At 41.9% G+C, this 26,528-nt stretch overlaps 2 protein-coding genes across 4 annotated transcripts; both read left to right on the top strand.

Moving 5' to 3' along the window:
* Positions 1 to 4,184: 4,184 nt before the first annotated feature.
* Positions 4,185 to 10,873, top strand: LOC135573660 (polymeric immunoglobulin receptor-like). 2 transcript variants are annotated; one of them, XM_065023059.1, is made up of 6 exons: positions 4,185 to 4,450; positions 4,661 to 4,729; positions 4,988 to 5,320; positions 7,441 to 7,869; positions 8,085 to 8,148; positions 9,989 to 10,873. In XM_065023059.1, the coding sequence occupies exons 2-6, from the start codon at positions 4,681 to 4,683 to the stop codon at positions 10,089 to 10,091; spliced, it is 978 nt and encodes a 325-aa protein (XP_064879131.1). In that variant the 5' UTR covers positions 4,185 to 4,450; positions 4,661 to 4,680; the 3' UTR covers positions 10,092 to 10,873. The 2 variants fall into 2 exon arrangements, with proteins under 2 accessions (XP_064879131.1, XP_064879130.1); XM_065023058.1 differs by having other exon boundaries at positions 8,037 to 8,148.
* Positions 10,874 to 12,524: 1,651 nt separating this feature from the next.
* Positions 12,525 to 26,072, top strand: LOC115117076 (CMRF35-like molecule 5). 2 transcript variants are annotated; one of them, XM_029645526.2, is made up of 9 exons: positions 12,525 to 12,662; positions 12,847 to 13,152; positions 14,965 to 15,076; positions 15,504 to 15,592; positions 15,805 to 15,845; positions 16,146 to 16,211; positions 24,877 to 24,960; positions 25,216 to 25,275; positions 25,663 to 26,072. In XM_029645526.2, exons 1-9 carry the CDS (start codon positions 12,602 to 12,604, stop codon positions 25,684 to 25,686), a joined length of 843 nt encoding a protein of 280 aa, XP_029501386.1. In that variant the 5' UTR covers positions 12,525 to 12,601; the 3' UTR covers positions 25,687 to 26,072. The 2 variants fall into 2 exon arrangements, with proteins under 2 accessions (XP_029501386.1, XP_064879142.1); XM_065023070.1 differs by lacking the exon at positions 16,146 to 16,211 and adding an exon at positions 14,460 to 14,795.
* The last annotated feature ends 456 nt before the right edge of the window (positions 26,073 to 26,528 follow it).

Here is a 26,528-nt window from a genome sequence, read left to right as displayed (position 1 = left end):
TGCAATTGTTACATCTATTTATAGCAGCTGTTTGTAGGAATTACACAGAAGCATTTTATTTTTGTAAATCATGTTATATTTATTGGGGATCACTTTACTTATTTATTTTTAGGTATGGGGTAATTGTCTGCATCATTTCCAATCCCCCATATATTATTTTGTAAATATATACAGTGCTGTATATATATATATATATATATATATATATATATATATACAACAACACTTAGGCTTCTATATCCTGCTTTTACATACTATATACATTTTACTGACACAGTATATTTGACATTAGTTGTATTTTGTTTGTTTTTAGTCGTTCAGCTCCCCTCTACCCCTCCCCTCTACCCCTCCCCTTTACCCCTCCCCTCTACCCCTCCCATCTACCCCTCCCCTCTACCCCTCCCCTCTACCCCTCCCCTCAACTCCTCCCCTCTATCCCTCCCCTCTACCCCTCCCATCCATCCCTCCCATCTTCCCCTCCCATCTACCCCTCCCCTCTACCCCTCCCCTCTACCCCTACCCTCTACCCCTCCCCTCTACCCCTACCCTCTACCCCTCCCCTCTACCCCTACCCTCTACCCCTCCCCTTTACCCCTCCCCTCTATCCCTCCCCTCTACCCCTCCCCTCTATCCCTCCCCTCTACCCATCCCCTCTATCCCTCCCCTCTACCCCTCCCCTCTACCCCTCCCCTCTATCCCTCCCCTCTACCCCTCCCCTCTATCCCTCCCCTCTACCCCTCCCCTCTACCCCTCCCATCTACTCCTCCCCTCTGCCCCTCCCCTCTACCCCTCCCATCTACCCCTCCCCTCTACCCCTCCCCTCTACCCCTCTACCCTCCCCTCTACCCCTCCCCTCTACCCCTCCCCTCTCCCCTCTACCCCTCCCCTCTACCCCTCCCCTCTATCCCTCCCCTCTACCCCTCCCCTTTACCCCTCCCCTCTATCCCTCCCCTCTACCCCTCCCCTCTACCCATCCCCTCTACCCATCCCATCTACCCCTCCCCTCTACCCCTCCCCCCTCTATCCTCCCCTCTACCCCTCCCCTCTATCCCTCCCCTCTACCCCTCCCCTCTATCCCTCCCCTCTACCCCTCCCTCTATCTCTCCCTCTACCCCTCCCCTCAACTCCTCCCTCTATCCCTCCCCTCTACCCCTCCCATCAACTCCTCCCCTCTACCCCTCCCCTCCTACTCCTCCCCTCTACTCCTCCCCTCTACCCCTCCCCTCTACCCCTCCCCTCAACTCCTCCCCTATCCCCCTATCCCTCCCCTCTCCCCCTCCCCTCTATCCCTCCCCTCTACCCCTCCCATCTTCCCCTCCCCTCTACCCCTCCCCTCTACCCCTCCCCTCAACTCCTCCCCTCTACCCTCCCCTCTACCCCTCCCATCTTCCCCTCCCATCTTCCCCTCCCCTCTACCCCTCCCCTCAACTCCTCCCCTCTATCCCTCCCCTCTACCCCTCCCATCTTCCCCTCCCCTCTATCCCTCCCCTCAACTCCTCCCCTCTATCCCACCCCTCTACCCCTCCCATCTTCCCCTCCCATCTTCCCCTCCCCTCTACCCCCCCTCTACCCCTCCCCTCAACTCCTCCCCTCTATCAATCCCCTCTACCCCTCCCATCAACTCCTCCCCTCTATCCCTCCCCTCTACCCCTCCCCTCAACTCCTCCCCTCTATCCCTCCCCTTTACCCTCCCCTCTACCCCTCCCCTCAACCACACCCCTCTACCCCTCCCATCAACTCCTCCCCCTCTATCCCTCCCCTCTACCCCTCCCCTCTACCCCTCCCCTCTACCCCTCCCCCCCCCTCTACCCCTCCCCTCTACCCTCCACCCTCCCCCTCCCCTCCCCTCTATCCCTCCCCTCAACCCCTCCCCTCTACCCTCCCCTCTATCCCTCCCCTCTACCCCTCCTCTCTACCCCTCCACTCTATCCCTCCCCTCTACCCCTCCCCTCTACCCCTCCCATCTATCTCAGTGTTGATTTATATTTGCCATATATTTTCCAACTGTACTGTTTCATAAAAGTTATAAACCTATATACAAAATCAGAACTGTTTGTGGTCGCCATTGAAAACTCACGTGTCCTGGTCTCTGTCTCCCCAAAATAAATGATGAACCCAAGTGGAGAGTTGAAGGACACATGTAAAGGAGTTCCCGGGGTTCAAACCAAATCTGTTAAAGTATGAGGGAGGGGGGTTATTGACAGTGGGGCGTTTATCATAGGTTACTGTTTAAGTTCCCTAAGTTGGTATCCATCAACATTTACTTTGATTCATTTATGGCACCTTTTATTAAGTAATTTGGAATATTATTTGTCATTTTGAATGTATTGTTTTTTAAATTGAATTTGAAGGATTCTGTAGGAGGTGCTATGGCATTTTAAAGGCTGGGGTTGAGTTCGATCCTGAACCGGAGACGTGGGCAGACCATGATAGGATTCCATTAGCTTCCATAGCCACAGAGTCAGATTCCACAGCCACAAAGTCAGATTCCGTAGCCACATTTTATTAAAGGTTAGGGTTGAGGTTAACAGTGTGGTTAGGTTAACAGTGTGGTTAGGTCAGGGATAAAGTCGGGTTTAAAATCAAATTTTAAGAAGATCAAATGTAGAAATGGGCGGATTAATGACTTTCTGGGTATGGAATCTAGTGATGACCCGAGTGGAGCAGCGGTCTAAGGCACTGCATCTAAGTTCAAGAGGTGTCACTACAGTCCCTGGTTTGAATCCAGGCTGTATTACATCTGGCTATGATTGGGAGTCCCATAGGGCAGTGCACAATTGGCCAAGCATCGTCCGGGTTTGGCTGGGGCAGCCCATCATTGTAAATAAGAATTTGTTCTTAACTGACTTGCCTAGTTAAACAAAAAATAAAAATCCTACATTCATGTGCCTGTCAAAATTTCAAATTTTTGGTGTCGGAAATACGACTTTGTTTCATTCATGTGCTATTTGGTGATTTGGTCAGAACAATTCTTCAACCAGTAAGAGTTTATCTACCTTCATATTCACAATATGGTCAATCTAATTACATTACAAATTACATACTGATGAGGCTGTAGTGGTCAAAAACAGATTTGTTGTCATCTTTTGGTTGAAAATGTTCCTAGGTCAGTGGTGAAACGTCACAACTCAGCAACTCAGGCAGCAACATTTTCTAATTTTCCTCTTGTAATTCCGACTTGGAGGATCATTCATGTGAAACTACCCAGTCAGAACTAGGAATTTCACAGAACTCCGAAAGCACATGAACGTGGCAATGAACCTTTGGTAAAGAAGCGTGCAGTGTTTAGCCCAGGGACGTCACTAGAGATTACTGGATAGAGGGGCTAAGCCTCTTTTAGGGGGGTCTGGCATATTCCCTCCGTTCCGTTTATTGTTAGCTAGCAGTCTCAAGCCACGGAAGTAGCTAAGGTTAACTTAAATGTTAGCTACAAGTAGGCCTAACTGTGCATGTACACTAGATAGTGGTAAATTGCCGCGTGCAGCTTAGGCCGCCCCTTGTGACTCGCTTGTGGGCGTGCTGGCAACACGTTCGATTGTGTGGCAAGAATTCAGCATAGCAAGTTTGTATGAAGGTCTGGTTATTAAATGGGTACACAGTTAATTGGGATAGGGGGCAGCATGTTCATTTTTGGATGAATAGAGTGCCCAGAGTGAATTGCCTCCTACTCTGTCTCAGGTACTAATATATGCATATTATTATTATAAACACCAAGGGACCACGCAGCCGTCATACCGCTCAGGAAGGAGACGCGTTCTGTCTCCTAGAGATGAACATACTTTGGTGCAAAAAGTGCAAATCAATTTTTGTCAGCCATCTGTCCTAAAGAATAACAGTCACTAGAGCGCCAGCAGCCTCCCCCAGGTCCTAGCACCTACTAAATTGGATTTTAAGTTGCGATGGAAATGTTGACGAAAAAAAGAAGAAATAACACATAAAATATATTGTATGATATATTGATTTATTTTAGGGGGGCTCATTAATTAGCGACCAAGAAAAATGAGCGTCCACAAACTTCTTGTAAAATAAACCAATAGTGACTCCACACCAGCCACTGCCTCCACTCTAGTAGTGCAGGGTCAACCAACCCTACAGTAGAGGTAAGCTGTTTTATCAACATGTAATGTAATGAGTTAACCTGAAACCTGTAGTCTTGTGGTACATCAGCTTCCTGAGCTACTGCTGATGAGCTACCTTACAGGACAATGTGGTTTTGAGATGTGTCTATGACCAGGGTTTATTTCCTCGACACAGACAATGTTTATTGTTTCTTTTTCTATTCCTTTTTAGTCTTTTAAGACAGAGAGGCTTCGTATCTGAATTTTGTCTAACCACCTTAAAATCACAGACTGTATCGTGGTAGATCTGATCATTAGTTTACTTTGAAGCTGATTTTAGGTCTGGTCTGTGGAGATATTGGTCTAACTTTATCGGGGAAAAAATACATCAAGTAAGTACATAAATAAATACAATTTAAATGAATTCATTTGAATAAATCAAATCATATCAGTTTTATTGACTGATCCACAGAATGTATTGTTACCAGCCAATCAGGGGCATGTTCACTTAAACAGAAGCAGAAAGAGGGGTACAGACTGTGATGTGTATAGGAGTCATTGTCGTTGGTGCCTCTTCCCTTGACACATACATTTGTGTACAGTTTGTACCACACAGAAACACATGGCTCCTCATCTCCCCCTCCTCCTAGTCATCTTCTCCAGACTCTCAGGTACTGGTAAAATGTTTTTATGAATTGATAAAGTCTCATGTTTCTGTGCACTGCTGTTTGAAGTCAGGTACTGGCTATGCTGAAACCCTGAAGACAAAATATTAGCTAGCTTATATATTGAGCCCACACTCATCCCGGCCATACCAGCCATGTTGTGCACTTCTCACTCCTACTGGTGTCCTGAATGGGTAATTGGTAGACAACCTTATCAGTCGACCGAAAGGAGTCTAAAAGTGTTTTCTGTTGCTGTGTCTGCAGGTACTCAGGCAGGAGCGTACGGTGTGTCAACTGTGAGTAAGGTGTCTGTGAAGACAGGAAACTACATCACCATCCCATGTCGCTATGATCAGAGATACATACAATATGTCAAATACTGGTGTCAAGGAGATTACTGGAATTCTTGTTCTGCTCTTGTACGCACGGACCAACCAAAGATATCTGGGACAGTGTCCATCTCTGATGATGTGACCCGAAGAATCTTCTCTGTTAACATGACTGATCTGCAGCCAGAGGACTCTGGGTATTACTGGTGTGCTGTGGAGACTGCAGGACGAGATCAAAGTACATACTTGCACCTGTCAGTCACCACAGGTTAGCCCTCCATACCTCTCCTCAATCACACTGTGTTTGATCATCATAGACAGCTGACTTAGAGAGTACAACTTGGTCTAGTCTTTTAGACACTATAGTAATAATTGCAGGTCACATGCCATCATCCTTTGGTTAATTTGTTCAGTATGACACAGCTATGTAGCTATTGATTTGGGGAAGACTGTTTTAAGGCTCTAAATACAATGCATTTACATGGTTATACATACAGGCAGACACAATGTAAATATGGAATGGGTTTATATTGTAGGTATACATTGTTACACTGTGGAGAACAGAAACACTTTATTATGAAGGGTGCCTACATAAGGACGTCATAACACATTCATAAGCCATGCATAATGAATTCAAAATCACAACCTAATGTTAATATTTTTGTTAAGTCACAGTATTGTCACTTTCATATGCCTAACGCAACAAAAAAAGAGTTCCCAAACCCAGAGATCCACCATGATGTGACATACAGCACTGTGATGCCTGATCAGTTCAGGACAGAACAGAAGGTCAGCATTTTATATATACTGTATTTCCACAACATGAGGTTGGAAAAATACTGTGAAATTGTGAAAATGATGATTATTCCCTTTTAGTGTTGAGCTGTTTGAAAAGACCGCCTGAAATGTCAGCCTGTTTTGGTGGGATGGAGTTGTGGCATTCCATGGTGACATCACCATGCAGTAAATTAGTTATTATAAACTGGTTGGTTCGAGCCCTGAATCCTGATTGGCTGACAGTTGTGGTATATCATACCATACAAGTCCTATATGGACATAACCTGAAAGGCCACTCAGCATGGTAGAAGCCTCTGCTCCTAAATTGCCATAAAAAAACAGACTATGGTTATCAACTGCACATGGGGACAAAATCGTACTTTTTGGAGAAATGTCCTCTGGACTTATGAAACAAAAATAGAACTGTTTGGCCATAACGACCATCGTTATGTTTGGTGGAAAAAGGGGGACGCTTGTAAGCTGAAGAACACCATCTCAACCGTGAAGCACGGTGGTGGAAGCATCATGTTGTGTGGGTGCTTTGCTGCAGAAGGGACTGGTGCACCTCACAAAATAGATGGCATCATGAGGTATGAAAATTATATGGTTATATTGAAGCAACATCTCAAGACATCAGTCATGAAGTTAAATCTTGGACACAAATGGGTCTTCCAAATGGACAATGACCCCAAGCATACTTCCATAGTTGTGGCAAAATGGCTTAAGGACAACAAAGTCAAGGTATTGGAGTGGCCATCACAAATCCCATAAATCCTATAGAACATTTGTGGGCAGAACTGAAAAAGTGTGTGCAAGCAAGGAGGCCTGCAAACCTGACTCAGTTACACCAGATCTGTCAGGAGGGATGGGCAAAAATTCACCCAACTTATTGTGGGAAGCTTGTGGAAGGCTACCTGAAACGTTTGACCCAAGTTAAACAATTTAAAGGCAATGCTACCAAATACTAATTGAGTGTATGTAAACTTCTGACCCACTAGGAATGTGACAAAAGGAATAAAAGCTGAAATAAATTTGTTTTTAAATACATGCATTAATTATCTTTGAGACATTAAGTTGAAATACTGTCCAATTCCCGTCATTCCTGTTGAAGACCGCTCCTTCTGAAGAGTACCAATATGGCAGACAGGTGCTTCAAAGCCTCTCATTGGCCAATACATAGCATCATCAATCTAGTGTTTGTATACACTGAGTGCACAAAACATTAGGGACACCTTCCTAATATTGAGCGTTCCAGAGAGATGCTGGCCCATGTTGACTCATATGCTTTCCACAGTTCTGTCAAGTTGGCTGAATAACCTTTGGGTGGTGGACCATTCTTGATACACAAGGGAAACTGTTGAGTGTGAAAATCACAGCAGCATTGCAGTTCTTGACACACTCAAACCGGTGCACCTGGCACCTACTACCATACCGTTTTCAAAAGCACTTAAAGCTTTTGTCTTGCCCATACAAATCCATGTCTCAATTGTCTCAAGGCTTAAAAATCCTTTAACCTGTCACCTCTTCTTCATCTACACTGATTAAAGTGGATTTATGATATGACGTGTTTCTTCTCCCTTGGTGAATTTGTGTCTGCACCTCTGTGTTCAGGTACACCAGAACTCTATGTGGACCAACAGGAAGTTTCTGGAGTAGAAGGAGGGAGTGTCACTGTCCGTTGTTACTATAGTAACACTGTGGTTAAGAAGTGGTTGTGGTGTAAGATGGGTATCTACTATGTCCCCTTGGTGGGGAGATATTCAGGGATTTTAGATGGAACATCAGTGACATCACAGCAGACCATTGATCACAACAACAGACACATTTTAACAGTGACTCTGAATGGATTGAATATGGGAGATACTGGCTGGTACTGGTGTTCCAGAGGAGATCTACAGATGCCTGTTCACATCACTGTCAATCAACTGACCACAACACAGAGTACCACACCTGCCTCCACTACCACCCCTACCCCCTCTTCCACCATCATCATCTCCACTGTTAATCAACTGACCACAACACAGACTGACACCATCATTAGTAAGTAATGAGAGACCAGTTCTAACCAAAAATAGTGGAATGAGTCTTTCAAATTCACAGAATCCAACTGAAGTCATTTTGTTAATTTAAAGCATTGCCATCTCACGCTGAAATTGTGTCACTTCAACACTAATACATTACATATGGAAACTGTTGCACCTTGACAGACAAACAGACCACTCAAGACATCTCTCTGACCTCGCCCACAACTGTAGATCCTGCTGTCTCCTCTTCCACCTCTCAGGCCCCAGTCAACAACACACACCATGTAGCCCAGGGGTAAGTGTACACTACCACCTCTTCAACCGGTACTCAACAAGCAAAAAGGTCATTTATTTAAATGTCAATTATTGGATTAATGAATTGTGTTGTTTTAAAATCACATACAAAAGAGATATGTCCCCTGAATGCCTCATTCTTGAATTATATACAGTGCCTTGCGAAAGTATTCGGCCCCCTTGAACTTTGCGACCTTTTGCCACATTTCAGGCTTCAAACATAAAGATATAAAACTGTATTATTTTGTGAAGAATCAACAACAAGTGGGACACAATCATGAAGTGGAACGACATTTATTGGATATTTCAAACTTTTTTAACAAATCAAAAACTGAAAAATTTGGCGTGCAAAATTATTCAGCCCCCTTAAGTTAATACTTTGTAGCGCCACCTTTTGCCGCGATTACAGCTGTAAGTCGCTTGGGGTATGTCTCTATCAGTTTTGCACATTGAGAGACTGAATTTTTTTCCCATTCCTCCTTGCAAAACAGCTCGAGCTCAGTGAGGTTGGATGGAGAGCATTTGTGAACAGCAGTTTTCAGTTCTTTCCACAGATTCTCGATTGGATTCAGGTCTGGACTTTGACTTGACCATTCTAACACCTGGATATGTTTATTTTTGAACCATTCCATTGTAGATTTTGCTTTATGTTTTGGATCATTGCCTTGTTGGAAGACAAATCTCCGTCCCAGTCTCAGGTCTTTTGCAGACTCCATCAGGTTTTCTTCCAGAATGGTCCTGTATTTGGCTCCATCCATCTTCCCATCAATTTTAACCATCTTCCCTGTCCCTGCTGAAGAAAAGCAGGCCCAAACCATGATGCTGCCACCACCATGTTTGACAGTGGGGATGGTGTGTTCAGGGTGATGAGCTGTGTTGCTTTTACGCCAAACATAACGTTTTGCATTGTTGCCAAAAAGTTCAATTTTGGTTTCGTCTGACCAGAGCACCTTCTTCCACATGTTTGGTGTGTCTCCCAGGTGGCTTGTGGCAAACTTTAAACGACACTTTTTATGGTTATCTTTAAGAAATGGCTTTCTTCTTGCCACTCTTCCATAAAGGCCAGATTTGTGCAATATACGACTGATTGTTGTCCTATGGACAAAGTCTCCCACCTCAGCTGTAGATCTCTGCAGTTCATCCAGAGTGATCATGGGCCTCTTGGCTGCATCTCTGCTCAGTCTTCTCCTTGTATGAGCTGAAAGTTTAGAGGGACGGCCAGGTCTTGGTAGATTTGCAGTGGTCTGATACTCCTTCCATTTCAATATTATCGATTGCACAGTGCTCCTTGGGATGTTTAAAGCTTGGGAAATCTTTTTGTATCCAAATCCGGCTTTAAACTTCTTTACAAAAGTATCTCGGACCTGCCTGGTGTGTTCCTTGTTCTTCATGATGCTCTCTGCGCTTTTAACGGACCTCTGAGACTATCACAGTGCAGGTGCATTTATACGGACACTTGATTACACACAGGTGGATTGTATTTATCATCATTAGTCATTTAAGTCAACCTTGGATCATTCAGAGATCCTCACTGAACTTCTGGAGAGAGTTTGCTGCACTGAAAGTAAAGGGGCTGAATAATTTTGCACGCCCAATTTTTCAGTTTTTGATTTGTTAAAAAAGTTTGAAATATCCAATAAATGTCGTTCCACATCATGATTGTGTCCCACTTGTTGTTGATTCTTCACAAAAAAATACAGTTTTATATCTTTATGTTTGAAGCCTGAAATGTGGCAAAAGGTTGCAAAGTTCAAGGGGGCCGAATACTTTCGCAAGGCACTGTATGTCTGATTGACATTTGCAGAGTATCATGTCCTCAAAGCAGTGTTGTTCTTCTACAGATGGGAGAGAACACTCTTCTACCTTCCAAAAACTGTTAATGCAGTGCTCTTCATCCTGTGCAACGTCATTGCTGTGGTGAAGTTCAGAGCAACCCAACTCTGAGGTGAAACAGGAAGAGTAGAAACTAGATTTATTTAGCATTTGCATATTTTTTATTGCGGGATATGTCTTTACTTTCTTCACATTTTCCACATTTAATTGAATATTTAATTTACTTGCTAATAAACATGTTTTACTGTTATCAAGATCATCTGTCACCAAATTCTGTGAAATTCCGTGAATGAAAATCTGAAATTCTGATGTATCGAAGTTATTTGCTCTGTTGGAGACAACAAGTGTTTAACAAGATGTCATAGCATGACTTAGTTTACCAGAACCTTGCAGCCTTGTGGTACAGCAGCTTCCTGAGATAACTAACAGTTTAGGTTGGAGGACATCTGTGGTTTTGAGCTGCGTCTATGACCAGGGTTGATCTCTAAGTGGAAGGATGTCATCACTCCATCTCTGTAGCTCATGTGCTCTTAATTCTATATATTTCGCTACACCTGCAATAACATCTGCTCAACATGTGTATGTGACCAATACATTTGATTTGATTTGCTTTTGAATTTTGACTTGTCTAAATGGTTCTCGTTTTACCCACAAGGATAGTAAAACCAAACCGCACACACACACACACAAGACAAGGTTACATTTAAATGTTTTTTGGTTCATTTATGAATCCTGAGTTCTTGAGTTGCTTCATTGTTGATATTTGATTGTCTGGTTTTCTGTAACAAATCGCCTCCTTGTTGAATCAGAGCCTTGGAGAACTATTCTGTCTTTACCTTCTCCAGCTTTAATGGAATAAATAAAGGCTTTGCTAATAAAACATTTCAAAGACATTTTATTGTTCTCAAGATAATTTGTCACTAGATGTTGTGCTCAGTGAGTTTGAGTGTGAAATTGACTTATCATAAATAGTTTGCTGTGTTGGAGCCAACAATAGAATGTACAGTGGATTCAGAAAGTATTCACACCCCTTCCCTTATTCCACATTCTGTTATGTCACAGCCTTATTCTACAATGGATGAAATACAAACAAACCTAATCAATCTACACACACTAACCCATTACGACAAAACAAAAACAGTTTTACCTTATTTCCATACACTACCGGTCAAAGGTTTTACAACACCTACTCATTCAAGAGTTGTTCTTTATTTTTACTATTTTCTACATTGTAGAATAATAGTGAAGACATCAAAACTATGAAATAACACACATGGAATCATTTAGTAACCAAAAAAGTGTTAAACAAATCAAACTATATTTTAGATTTTAGATTCTTCAATGTAGCCACCCTTTAACTTGAGGACAGCTTTGCACACTCTTGGCTTTATGTATTATACATGTCATTTAGATGTTTATACTATACAAACACATTTTATTTCTGTCATTCTCAAAATCTATATATAGTAGACAAACCAGTTTAAAAACGTTATGTTTACCAAACGGTTAAGTGATTAACCATTAAGCACCGTTGGATTACCTCATGGTCAAATGTATTTCAACAAGTGAGAAGAGAATCATATGAAAAGTATTGTGAGCATTGCCTTGTGAGGGGCAATTACTTTATATGAAAGGTGTTTATAGATTAAATACTGGTTAGGTTTGGTGGAAAAAGTTACTGAGTGATTTTGTGTGTCATTTTTGAGGATCTGTTTTGTACTAAACGTTGTGAAATGTTTCCACACGTGTGAATAATAGTACCAAAGCAATTAAAAAAACTGTAATTAACATTTTCAAAGGCATTTTATTATTCTCAAGATAATTTGTCATAACATAATGTGAGCACTGTGGTCTGTAGGTTTGAGAGTTCAATTCTGATGTATCTGAAGTAGTTTGCTGTGTTGGAGCCAATAACAGAACGTACAGCTCAGCATTTAACGTCACATCATGGAATGCGTTTAGCTTAAACTTGCAGCATTCTGGAAATGCAGCTTCCTGAGCTAACTTTACCACCTTCACTTGGAGGACATCTGTAGTTATGAGCTGTACATGACCAGGGTTCATTTCCTGTATAGAGGGAGAGAGAGAAAGAGTCTGTTCTTGTGGAACGTAAAACCACATCATACTGGGTTGTGGTCCAGAGGACCCTGAACCATGAACCTGATTTAAAGTGAGGGTCTATGGAGGTCTTGGTCTAGTACCCATCACTACATTTTTTAGCATATGTAGGATATTTATCATATAGTTTCATATATAGTGAAATATAGAATTTTGCCAATGGAAATATGGTGCATGTTGCCCAATTATCAAATCTTTGTAATCATTAGTGACCTATGTTCCAGTAGAGAGTAGTATGAGGATAGTAGTGATTCTTGGTCCCAAAACCCTTAGAGAAAGCTGAAATATATTTTAGGTTTAGTTTTAGGTTAAATTAGTCCATATGATGCAATAGTTGCTGTCTGCCACTGAGGGGGGAATAAACACACAAACAGAAGCAGGAAGAGAGTTACAGACAGTGTACTAACATTAGGAAGTAGAGTCATTCTGGCTGGTGACTTGGTCCTTGACACACATTTGTGCTCAGGTACCATTTAATATTACATGCAGACTGAAACCCTCACATGGCTAACCATCTCTCCTTCCCCCTCCTCCTCTTCATCATCTTCTACAGAGTCTCAGCAGGTATGTGAAACATGTTTATATGACGGGCTGAAGTTCAGTGGGTCAATTCACCGTAAACACTGTGTAATAAATCTCAATCATTAACAAGCTGTTTTATAGTTTACAAGCAATGGGATTTTGTTTTCTGCAGTGCAGATTGTATTGTATTCAAACCTAAATGTGTTTTGTGTTGATATGTCCACAGGGAGGCATGTGTCTGTGCAGACAGGAGGCTCCATCACCATCCCATGTAGATATGATCAGTATTACATAAACCACGTGAAGTACTGGTGTAAAGGGTATGGTTGGACTCATTGCTCCTCTGTAGTACGCACTGACCATCCTAAGAGTACTGATAGGGCGTCAATCTCTGATGACATCACCCAGAAAGTCTTCACTGTGATCATGACTGATCTGGAGCCAGACGACTCTAATACTTACAGGTGTGTTGTGGAGATCAATGGAGGAACAGATAGCATGATACAACTGCTCTACCTATCTGTCACTCCAGGTAAGATCCCTGCAGCTCTTACAATTCAGTAAAGTAGAATAGGTAGTTCTCAGTAAGGATCAGACTCTCCGAAAATACCAGCTTTCACAAACTACATGACTGGTGTTCTCGTTTCATTTCCTTGTATCAAGTTCCGTGTCTGGTATCTGGTATTACCATTGTTGTTCAAGTTGACCTGAGGAATGTAGGTACAGTGGGGCAAAAAAGTATTTAGTCAGCCACCAATTGTGCAAGTTCTCCCACTTAAAAAGATGAGAGAGGCCTGTAATTTTCATTGAAGGTACACTTCAACTATGACAGACAAAATGAGAAAAAAAATCCAGAAAATCACATTGTAGGATTTTTAATGAATTTATTTGCAAATTATGGTGGAAAATAAGTATTAGGTCACCTACAAACAAGCAAGATTTTTACCTACTGTGAAGCATGGGGGTGGAAACATCATGCTTTGGGGCTGTTTTCTGCAAAGGGACCAGGACGACTGATCCGTGTAAAGGAAAGAATGAATGGGGCCATGTATCGTGAGATTTTGAGTGAAAACCTCCTTCCATCAGCAAGGGCATTGAAGATGAAATGTGGCTGGGTCTTTCAGCATGACAATGATCCCAAACACACCGCCCGGGCAACGAAGGAGTGGCTTCGTAAGAAGCATTTCAAGGTCCTGGAGTGGCCTAGCCAGTCTCCAGATCTCAACCCCATAGAAAATCTTTGGAGGGATTTGAAAAGTAGGTGTTGCCAAACAACAGCCCCAAAACATCAATGCTCTAGAGGAGATCTGCATGGAGGAATGGGCCAAAATACCAGCAACAGTGTGTGAAAACCTTGTGAAGACTTACAGAAAACGTTTGACCTCTGTCATTGCCAACAAAGGGTATATAACAAAGTATTGAGATAAACTTTTGTTATTGACCAAATACTTATTTTCTGCCATAATTTGCAAATAAATTCATTAAATCCTACAATGTGATTTTCTGGATTTTTTTTCTCATTTTGTCTGTCATAGTTGAAGTGTGCCTATGATGGAAATTACAGGCCTCTCTCATCTTTTTAAGTGGGAGAACTTGCACAATTGGTGGCTGACTAAATACTTTTTTGCCCCACTGTATATGTCTATTTTATGTTTTCTATATGTAGATGTTGGTGTAAACTTTGTTTCAAGTCTGCTTATCTCCATTGTGTCTTTCAATGTTGTCTACCACAAGCAGCACCATATCACCTAGTAACACTATGGGTAAAGGTCATACACCTACTAGAAATAAAGGTGTGCTGCTGAGGTCTTTCTATGGTGTCTGTACCTCTGTGTTCAGGTACTCCAGAACTCTATGTGGACCAACAGGAAGTGACTGGAGTAGAAGGAGGGAGTGTCACTGTCTGTTGTTACTATAGTAACTCTGGAGATATGAAGTGGTGCAGGATGGGTGGTGATTGTGTGAGTGGGAATTCTGGGACTTTAAATGGAACATCAGTGGCATTAAAGCGGACTAGTGATGCCAACAACAGAACAGTCTTAACAGTGACTATGAGTGGACTGAAGATGGAGAACACTGACTGGTATTGGTGTAGAGTTGGAGAACTGGAGATGCCTGTTCACATCACTATCAGTCAACAAACTGCAACACAGAGAACCTCTAAGATGACCTTAAGTTAGTAGATCAATCACATACTTTATGATCAATATGATTCACTTTGTTTTATCCACTGGTATCATCTGGAACTAATTGTAATATGAACTATGAATGTGATGTTGCTATACAACCTGACTATCTGGTTTACCATTAACTTCATTGATGATATTGTTGTTTTACCTCACAGCAACCCAAGATCCAACCCCTCAACAACCCTCTGCCTCTCCAACTGCTGAGCCTGTTCAGACTGACAACACAAGTCAAGGAGATGAGGGGAACATGGAGGAAGTCCACCAGAGGTTATTATCACTCCTTCAGATGTTTTATCCCACATGTTGTTAGATAATATGAACTCAGAGAAACATTACAATTCCATCATACACTACAACAGTTAATGCAAACCAAACACCCTCCCTAAATGCATATAGAGACTGTTACCACTTCCTCCTGGGTAGAACATCTCTGTGGTTGCCTTGAGAGAAGTAGCAGCATTATTGTGTTATACTCACTCATTTGCAAGGACAAGTTGCACACACAAAAAAAACATTATTTGTATAGTAATAATCTCAATGATAATCATATCATCTCTTCATTTGCATGGTCAACTTCCACACATGTGAATAGATAAATAATTGTTCCACTTATCATACAAGGTGTTACCTTTTCACAAATGATCCATTTATAATGATCTATTTTAATTGTATTATTAATTCAAGTTGTCATCAGGTCTGTGAAAGTCCTACTCATCTCTCTGGGCATGTTGGTGGTGGTGACAGCTGGTATCCTAGTAACATGGAAGATGTGGAGAAGGCCTAGTAAGTAGTCATTTTATGTGAATATAAAAAGGAGAATAGTTTAGAAAATACTAAATGTATTGATATTGTGACCAACAGTATATTTCTTGCCAGTGATTTATCTTGAATGACAGAAAACATTTGGAGGAATTGTCTTTTAGAAACCCATTCAGAGGTATTATTGTACTATAACAAACTCAGAAGTTACTGACATCTCCCTCTCCTTATTCCAGAGAACAATAAGGCCAAGGACCAGACAACTAACAACTCAGTGGTAGGATACACTTATTTAATTGTATTATTTTCAACCATCTGCTTTTCTGTTCTTGATCTGGGATCATCTACCATTTGACTCCAGCGTTACCTCTTCAGTTGATCATCAATGAGTTGACATAAAAGGTCCCATATTCTAACTGAACCCAAGCTCTTACAGTGCTCAATATGTTGAAAAATGTTGTGAATACTGTCAGTTCACTAAATATACACCTGACTGCATCATATCATTGGAAACAAACTGTGGTTAAGGTGGTAAATAGACAAGTCCTGTTTCTCTTGGCTATTGATTTCTTTGCAGTCTGCTGACCCTGAGCAGGACATTACATACAGCACAGTGACCCACACCAGAGAAACAGCACCGCAGGTACAAACTGAATAAACCTGGTTTTGGTCTGTGGTGATCTTGGACTAGTACCAATCACTCCATCTTCGCAGTGAGCTGGGGTTTTCTCTCTCCTCCTCTCTCTCTCTCTCTCGTCGGAGTGCATGCTGGGAGTGAGTCGTCAAGCAGGAGTGATTGTGGGAGCGAATGGAATTTATTTTCACTCTATCGGGTTTTGGTATGTATATATATATATATTGATTAGTTTAGTTGTTTTAAGGGTATCTTGTTTAAACTATCAATAAGCACGTATAGGGGTGGTGGGATCTTTGAGGTTGGTTTTTCGCGAGGGCACAACCAGCGGGTGGGGCTGGTTGCTATGGCCACTCGTGGAAATGTAGAGTTTGAAAAACTTAGTCGGAGGCATGGAGTAAAGATTCCTGCTGCGGCCGGGTGTTCAGTGGAAGAATGTAGCTTGGCTGTGGGTGCTATCATTGGGTATGATAGCATCAAATCAGCCTCAAGGATGAATAGCGCTGTAGTGATATTCTTAGATTCAATTGAAAAGGTGAATAAGATAGTTGAGAGGGGTGTTGTGTTGCGGGCGACACACAGGTATTTCCGCTTATGAATCCGGCGAAGAAAGTTATGCTTTCTAACGTGCCACCATTTGTTAGAGATGAAGTGTTAGAGCGAGAGTTATCTCGCCATGGTCAAATCGTATCTACAATAAAGAAGGTTCTTTTTGGATGCAAATCTCCGTTGTTGAAACATGTCGTGTCTCATAGGAGACAAGTGCATATGATTTTTAAAAAGGAAGGAGATTAACTGAATTTAGCGTTTAGTTTTAAGATTGATGGATTTGATTATGTCTTCTATGCATCTACTGAATCAATGAAATGCTTTGGATGTGGAAGAGAGGGGCATTTGGTGCGTAGTTGTCCCGAGAATGAGCGAGCTGAGCCTGGTAGTAGCTTTAGTGCAGGTGCAACTAACGCACCACCGCAAAGGGATGAAAATACTACGGGTGCAGGGGAAGAGAGAAGGTGGTTGGAAAAGTAGGAGAGGAAGGCAGTGTGAATACGGGGGCAATTGTGGTAGATCAGAACAAAGAGGGAGGGGAAAAAGTAGGTGAGATTGCGACTGTCGTCGCTGAGGTGGTGCTGGAAAATGAAATTGGAAGTCAAGAGGAGATTGAAATAACGGAAAAGGAAGCGGATGTTTTCAGAATACCGAGGAGTAAAAGGAAGAATTTAAGGGGTGGTGAAGGGTCTAATTCTGAGAGAAAGGTAGAGATTGATAAATCAGTTGAAGATGAACAAGTTGTAGAGATGGTGAAGTATTCTTCTGGGGAGGATAGCGAGAGTGAGTCATCTGACGCGTCACAACAATATAGTGATATAAATGGGGTGGAAGGGAGGTATGGGATCGAGAGGATACGTCAATTTCTGAAGTTGACAAAAGGGAAGAAATATATGCAGGATTACAATGTAACTGATTTTTCCCTGAACGTGAATTGTTTATTGAATCAGCAAAGTTTCTGATGTCAAAAATTACAGGGGGAAGTTTGAAAAGCCCTGAAATTGCTAGACTCAAGAAAGTGGTCACGAGAGTGATAAGTGATGTAAATTCTAAAGAAAATGAAAGAGTTCAGTTGCAGTTTTAACTCTGTAAAGAGATGTGGTGGCTGTATCTTCCTCTGTATATTTTTTAAAATCCATGAGCAGTTTTAAGATCTCTTCTTTAAACGTAAATGGGGCAAGAGATGTTAAAAAAAGAGCCATGGTGTATGAGTTAATTAGGGGAAAGGGAAGTGACATAATTTTTCTACAAGAAAGGCATAGTAATTTAGAAAATTAATAAGTTATGTGGCAACAGGAGTGGGGGGGACAGTGGTGTGTAGTCATAAAAACTCAAAAAGTGGGGGTGTGGTTATCGTGTTCTCAAAAGGGTTTTTGCCTTTGTCATATGAGGTTGAAGAGGTAGTTGAGGGGAGGTTATTAAAAGTTAGAGCAAGGTATGAAAACATCACTATATGTCTGATAAATGTATATGCCCCAGTGGTGACAGTTGAGAGGGTATGTTTTTTAGAGACATTATCAAATACCATTGAGAAATGTAACAAAGAAGATTATTTGTTTATTGCTGGGGATTTTAACTGCACAGTTAGCGATTTAGATAGAAATCACCAAGAACCTCATATAGCCTCAAGGACGTTTTTTAAAACGCCTCATTGTAACAAATGAACTGTGATATTTGGCGGAGTCAACATGGAGGAACAAGGCAGTACACCTGGGCGCATGTGAGAGAGAACATCATCTCTATGGCCAGGTTTTATGTTTTTGAGCATCAATCTCAGGTCTGTAAATCAAGTGTGATAACCCCAGTGGGATTTTCTGATCATTGTTTAATAACAGAGGTGGTGTTCATTAATGATGTAAAACCCAAAAGCGCATACTGGCATTTTAATATAACTTTATTGAGTGATGCTCACTTCAGGAACTGTTTTAGTTTTTTTTGGGAGAGGTGGAGGTCTCAAAAGGCCAGTTTTGTATCCCTTCAACAGTGGTGGGATATAGGGAAAATCCAGATTCAACCATTTTGTAATCAATACACGAGGAATGTCACCAAGGATATCACCAGATCAATGAAAGCCCTAGAGATTGAAATAGTGGAACTCGTGACGTTGGTTGAGACCACAGGAGATCGAGGCCATACTCAGGCCCTCAAGAGGAGAAAAGCTGCATTGGCAGACCTGCTGGGTATCAGAGCACAGGGGGCACTGGTGAGAAGTAAGTTTCGGGGAATATCTGAAATGGATGCCTCATCCAAATTTTTCTTTGGTTTAGAGAAAAAGAATGGACAAAGAAAAATTATTAATTGTCTCAAATCAGCTGTTGGACAAGAGCTCACTAGCCCTAGTGAAATTAGAAAGAGGGCAGTAGAGTTCTATGCTGAGCTCTACAAGTGTGAGTACAAAGAGGACAAAACAGTGACACAGCAGTTCTTTGATGGGCTCCCAAAGGTGGCTGCAGAAGCTCAGGTTGAGCTTGAGCAACCATTGTCTTTGCAGGATTTATACACTGCATTAAAAGGCATGGGAAATGGAAGGGCACCAGGCATTGATGGGCTTCCCGTTTACTTTTTTAAGTCTTTTTGGGCTATGTTGGGAGAGGATTGGTTAGACGTAGCTAATGATAGTTTAACCGGAGGGTTACTACCAATAAGCTGCAGAAGGGCTGTCCTCACCCTACTGCCCAAAAAGGGTGACCTGAGGGAGGTGAAGAACTGGAGGCCGGTGGCTTTATTGTGCACTGATTATAAGATATTGTCAAAGGCTTTGTCCAACAGGCTGAGTGAGGTGATGGGGCAAATCATACATACGGATCAGTCCTACTGTATTCCTGGCAGGCAGATAGGGGATAACATTTCTCTGATTCGTGATTTTTTGGACGTCTCTAGGGCTATTGGGTTGGATGCTGGTCTAATTTCAATTGATCAGGAAAAGGCATTTGACCGAGTTGAACATCAATATTTATGGCACACGTTTGAGGCGTTTGGGTTCAGCTCTGGTTTTATTGCCATGATAAAGGTGATATATGGTGACATTGAAAGTGTATTGAAAGTTAACGGTGGTTTGAGTGCTCCTTTTAAAGTGTGTAGAGGTATTAGGCAGGGATGTTCTATGTCAGGAATGTTATATGCCATTGCTATAGAGCCACTACTAAATAGCATTAGAAGTCGCATTGCAGGGGTGTGCCTTTCAGAGGATATTCCTCCTATTCGTCTCTCAGCCTATGCTGATGATGTAGTTGTGCTAGTGAAAAATCAAGCGGAGGTGGATAACTTGAGTCTAATGGTTGATCGTTTTAGGGGAATATCCTCTGCAAAGGCAAATTGGGAAAAGAGTTGTGCTTTACAGATTGGAGAATGGTCTGGAGGGATCATGGCTTTGCCAGGCGGGCTAGAATGGTGTAAGGGAGGTTTTAAGTATCTTGGAGTGTACCTAGGAGATGAGGGGACTATGGAAAAAAATTGGAGTGGGGTGGTTGAAATGGTGGAAGGGAGGATGAGGAGATGGCTTGGTTATTATCTCGTAAGTCATACTATTATAGTTAACAATGTGATTGCCTCTGCACTGTGGCATCGGTTGTCAGTTTTAGAACCACCATCTGGCCTTCTGGCTAAGATACAGGCAATTATTGTGGATTTCTTTTGGGATAAATATCACTGGGTTCCACAAAGTGTTTTGTATTTGTCAAAAGAGGAGGGGGGACAAGGTCTTGTACATCTTGCTAGTAGGGCTGCTGCTTTCCGGTTTCAGTTTATTCAAAGGTTGCTTTATGGACCGGAAAATGTGGTGTGGAGAGGGGTGGCAGGTCTTATATTACAGCGGGTTGGAGGATTAGGTTTAAAGAAGGCTTTATTTCTGGTTGATAGTAGCCAGATTTCTAGGGAGGGAGTACCTCCGTTTTACAGAGGCCTTCTCAGAGTGTGGAGCATAATGAAGGTGTCCAGACGAACTTCAGCGGAGTCAGTGCATTGGCTGTTGGAGGAACCTCTGGTGTATGGGGCAAGACTGGATTGTACAACTGCAGCTGTTCCACATTTCTCCAAGATTCTGGTGAAGGGGAAAATCATCACCTTAAGACAGTTAATGGCCATGGCTGGGCCCGCCTTAATGGATGGAAGACGGGTGGCAGAACATTTGGGGATGAGGTCGGAAAGGATTGTCGGACAAATGCTGGGGAGCTGTAGGAAGGCTCTGTCAGCGGAAGAATGGGGTATGCTTAGTAGCCACAAGAAGAAGGTGCAAGATGAAGACGTCTCATTTCCAAAACTAGGGATTACACCAAATATCCCAGAGTCAGAAAGAAAGGCGTTATTGCTGGATTTGAGAGGGTTGGAGGAGGTGGGTTTGGATGAGGTGAATGGGAAGGACTTGTATAGGGGGTGTGTCAAGGAGTTGAATAAAGATAAATTGAAAAATAGAAAAGACACTCCATGGAGGGAAAAATTGGGCATTGATGACAAGGTAAAGCCAGCATGGAGAGCACTGTACAAGCCACCGTTACAAAAGGGTACTGGTGATATGCAATGGAGGGTTTTACATGGCATCATTGCAGTTCATGCTTTTGTATCTGTTATTAACTCAGATGTTAGAGATGGATGTCCTTTTTGTAATATAAGAGAAACCATTTTTCACTGTTTTATGGAGTGTGAGAGGATAAAACCTCTATTGGAAATGCTGGAGTCTTTGTTTAAAGCTGTAGGGGAGTTTTTCAATAACACTGTTTTTATTTTGGGGTTTCAATATAGTAAACAACAGAAAAGAAAATGTCAAATGTTAAATTTTATTTTGGGACAAGCTAAGATGTCAATTTTTCTGAGTGGGAAACATAAGATAGTAACGGGATATGGGAAGGATGTAAGATGTGTTTTTAAAGGATTAGTGAAAGCAAGAATAAAAGTAGATTTTGAGTTATTTTCAGCTGTAAAAGATCTCCTATTATTTGAGGAGAAGTGGGCCTACGAAAGAGCGCTTTGTTTTGTAGAGGAGGGGAAATTATTTTTTGCTGATGATATAAGTTGAATGTATATGTTATATATTTATTTTTGTTTAGGAATTACATTTGTTGTTTCATTTCTGAAAAGGCAGTGTGTCATTATTTATGTTAACACTTGAGTAAAAAATAAAGGTTTTGTAAAAACTCAAAACTCTCTCTCGCTCTCTCTTTCTCCTCCATCTCTGAAGTGTGAGCTGGGGTACTCTCTCTCCCTCTTTCTCTCTCTCTCTCTCTCTCTCTCTCTTTCTCTCTCTCTCTCTCTCTCTCCCTCTCTCTTTCTCCTCCATCTCTGAAGTGTGAGCTGGGGTTCTCTCTCCTCTCCTCTCTCTCTCTCTCTCTCTCTCTCTCTCTCTCTCTCTCTCTCTCTCTCTCGCTCTCTCTTTCTCCTCCATCTCTGAAGTGTGAGCTGGGGTATTCTCTCTCCCTCTTTCTCTCTCTCTCTCTCTTTCTCTCTCTCTCTCTCTCTCTCTCTCTCTCTCTCTCTCTCTCTCTCTCTCTCTCTCTCTCTCTCTCTCCCTCTCTCTTTCTCCTCCATCTCTGAAGTGTGAGCTGGGGTTCTCTCTCTCTCTCTCTCTTTCTCTCTCTCTCTCTCTCTCTCCCTCTCTCTTTCTCCTCGATCTCTGAAGTGTGAGCTGGGGTTCTCTCTCTCTCTCTCTCTCAATGCAATTCAAAGGGCTTTATTGGAATGGGAAACATATGTTAGCAATGCCAAAGTAAATGAAATAGATAATAAACAAAAGTGAAATAAACAATATAAATTACAGTAAACGTTACATTAACAGAAGTTCCAAAAGAATAAAGACATTTCAAATGTAATGTGGTGGCTATATACAGTGTTGTAACGATGTGCAAATTGTACAAAACATTTAAAAAAAAAAAAGGAAAATAAATAAACATAAATATGGGTTGTATTTACAATGGTGTTTGTTCTTCACAGCTTGACCTTTTCTTGTGGCAACAGGTCACAAATGTTGCCGCCGTGATGGCACACTGGTATTTCACCCAGTAGATATGGCAGCTTATCAAACAAAACAAACAAAAAATATCCTTTGTGGATCTGTGTAACCTGAGGGAATTATGTGTCTCTAATATTGTCATACATTTGGCAGGAGGTTAGGAAATGCAGCTCAGTTTCCATCTCATTTTGTGGGCAGTGAGCACATAGCCCGTCTTGTCTTGAGAGCCAGGTCTGCCTTTAGCGGCTTTTCTCAATAGCAAGGCTTTGCTCACTGAGTCTGTACATAGTCAAATATTTCTTTAGGTGATGGCTTTGTTATGGAAGGTTTGGGAATCGCTTCCTTTTAGATGGTTGTAGAATTTATCGTCTCTTTTCTGGATTTTGATAATTAGCGGTATCGGCCTAATTCTGTTCAGCATGCATTATTATGTGTTTTGCGTTGTACACAGAAGATATTCTTGCAATATTCTGCATGCAGTCTCAATCTGATGTCTGTCCCATTGTGTGAATTTTTGGTTGGTGAGCAGACCCCAGAATTTACAACCACGAAAGGCTCTGTAACTGATTCAAGTACTTTTAGCTAGATCCTAATTGGTATGTCTAATTTTATGTTCCTTTTGATGGCATAGAAGGCCCTTCTTGCCTTGTCTCTAAGATCGTTAACAGCTTTCTGGAAGTTACTGTGGTGCTGATGTTTAGGCCAAGGTATGTATAGTTTGTGTGCTCTAGGGCAACGGTGTCAAGATGGAATTTGTATTTGTTGTCCTGTCAACTGGACTTTTTTTGGAACTCCATTATTTTTTGTCTTACTGAGATTTATTATCAGGGCCCACGTCTGACAGAATCTGTGCAGAAAATCTAGGTGCTGCTGTAGGCCCTCTGGTTGAAGACAGAAGCACCAGATAATCAGCAAACAGTAGACATTTAACTTCAGATTCAAGTAGAGTGAGTCCGGATGCTGCAGACTGTTCTCGTGCACTCGCCAATTCGTTGATATATATATATATAGCTGCATCCCTGTCTCACCCCCCGGCCTTGTGGAAGAAATGTGTAGTTTTTTGTACAAGGATTTTACGATAAGGATTTTACGATTTTTTTCACGCAACACCACTTTCCTTCAATTTGTACAGCAGGCCCTCATGCCAAATTGATTCAAAAGCTTTTTTGAAACTAACAAGAATTTGAAGAAGAATTTGCCTTTGTTTTGGTTTGTTTGTTTGTCGATTCGGGTGAACAGGGTAAATACGTTGTCTGTCATACCGTAATTTGGTAAAAAGCCAATTTGACATTTGCTCGGTACATTCTTGTTCTGTAGTGTATTTTTGTCCAGGAAATTGTTGAGAAGGGATTGAATGTGTCTTGCCTAATTGTTTTATGGTAGATTTCCACAATAATTTCCTTCCATCTATAGCATTTCTTAATATTATTCAGGTCCTTTGGCTTTGATGCCTCATGATTGAGCATAGCCCTGTTTGAGTAGAGTGTGATTTTGCTGTGATCTGATAGGGGTCTCAGCACTACTGCCATGAGATGAGCCATAGGTGTAAATACCGTAGGAGTCCCCTTAAAACCACCTTTGACTATGTACATTCCCATTGTCCGACAGAGCTGCAAGAGATGTGACCCATTTTTGTTGGTTATGTTGTCGTAGTTGTGTCTAGGGGGACATATGGGGGAGGGAATGCTGTCACCTCCAGGTAGGTGTTTTCACCACCTGCGTGCTAAGGGCTTCTTGTCTAGTTCTGGCATTTAGGTCGCCACAGACTAGTCCATGTCCCTGGGCCTGGAAATGGTTGAGCTCCTCCTCTAGGGTGAGCGAAGTGAGCTGAGCATCTGAAGTTCTGGGTCTCTTCCAATGCATGTAGCCAGGTGTTTATCTTCTGTGCTGTCCATTTCTCAGAGGCCAAACCCAGAGAGACGCCATGACGTCATGTACAGCACTGTGATGCCTGATCAGTTCAGGACAGAAGAGAATGTCAACATGTGGCTACAATCATCTCGACTCGTAGACAACATTATTGCTGTTACTCATAAAACGTCACTGCCTTGGCAAATGTGCATCGGTTTAGAAAACAATTGTATTTCCAGTATCACTTTCTGTCTTGGAACAAGCAATAGGTAAATGTACACTATAACAGTATAACAACACGTTTTTGTTACTTGGGCGTCTCTCTACCAACAGGATCCATTTCCTGAAGCTGATGATGATGTCACATACAGCACTGTCATCCCCCAGCATAAGACCCAACTAAAAGGACAGACCAAGGTAAAGCTGTTCTACTGATTATCCACAGCTAGTATTATGTTATCAGAAACAACAGTAGGTGAATGTTTCCTCAGTGTTAATATAGTCATGGTTACATCACCATTATAGCTGTAGGCCTAATATATCACCTTTATGTTACATATCACAATTATAACTGTCTACACTTTTAATTTCACATAGAAGTGTGTTTTATAGTGTTTCTCCATCATGACAGAACTGTCCCTGTTCACCTCTCTACCTGTTCCTCCTCTGTAGTCAGCAGAACCAGATGATCATGTGGTCTACAGCTCACTAGCTCTACAGGTGACCACACAGGTCAGTGTTGGTGTCTCCTCTGTCTGTTGTACCAGATGATGCTGATCTCTCAACAAAGATACAGACCACATTACTATGTGTACTAAACATCACTCTTTAACCACATAAATCTTTCTTAGTGTTTTTATTTTGCTGCATGTAAAATGTTATCATCACATTGTGACCAGCTAAACTATTGTTATTGGTGTGTATCCATACCATTACAGTGTGGACTGTACCTGGGTTTAGGGTGACGTTGCCCCTAGATGATGATCTTGGGTCAGATTTGTTTTTAAATCCCACTGAAGATTAAGGTTAGGATAGGAGGAGGGGAACCTGATCCTAGATCTGTATCTAGTGGAAACGTCACAATGGAGATTGTGACTGAATGTTTCACTTCCTCTCCAGCAGAGGGCAGCAGCAGCACAATAGTGACTGACTGAGAAGACCTTCCTTTTACTGGAAGTATAGAACACTCCCCTCTCCTGTGTCACAACATCTATCTGCCTCCAATATGATTCTGTCATACCTCTTCACCCATCCCAGGAAGACACCTCTATTCTATAGTGTAATAAACTACTGAAGGCAGTCTGCTGTGTTTGTTCTGATTATCATCACATTTCTGTTATTAGTTATGTTCCACCACCTTTCCCCTTGTCTCTTATTTCTTACATCATGATCTTATTCTAGTTCAATGTCCTATGCCTGTAACTAATCATGATCAAACGTGTATTAAGATCTTAGTATAGACAGCTACTATAATAACTACTGTACTGCAATAATCAAATGTACTATATATATTAAACAATGGAAATTGATTCTTTAATGCAATTTTTAAAATTCTACAACTATTTGTAGGATTACACAAACATTTTCTTTTTGCAAATCATTATATATTTATTGGGAATCATTTTACCCTGGGAATCATTTATATATATATATATATTTAAAAATTGACAACAACACTTAGGCTTCTATATCCAGCTTTTACATACTATATACATTTTACTGACACAGTATATTTGACATTAGTTGTATTTTGTTTGTTTTTAGTCCTTCAGCTCCCCTTTACCCCTCCCCTCTACCCCTCCCCTCTACCCCTCCCTCTACCCCTCCCCTGTACCCTCCCATCTACCCCTCCCCTCTACCCCTCCCCTCTACCCCTCCCATCTACCCCTCCCCTTTACCCCTCCCCTCTACCCCTCCCCCTCCCTCTACCCCTCCCATCTACCCCTCCCCTCTACCCCTCCCTCTACCCCTCCCCTCTACTCCTC

The sequence above is a fragment of the Oncorhynchus nerka genome, linkage group LG10 (assembly GCF_034236695.1).
Source record: "Oncorhynchus nerka isolate Pitt River linkage group LG10, Oner_Uvic_2.0, whole genome shotgun sequence".
NCBI classification, from domain to species: Eukaryota; Metazoa; Chordata; class Actinopteri; order Salmoniformes; family Salmonidae; genus Oncorhynchus; species Oncorhynchus nerka.
The sequence above is the reverse complement of the archived record's forward strand: the minus strand, read 5'-3'. Positions and strand labels throughout refer to the sequence as shown.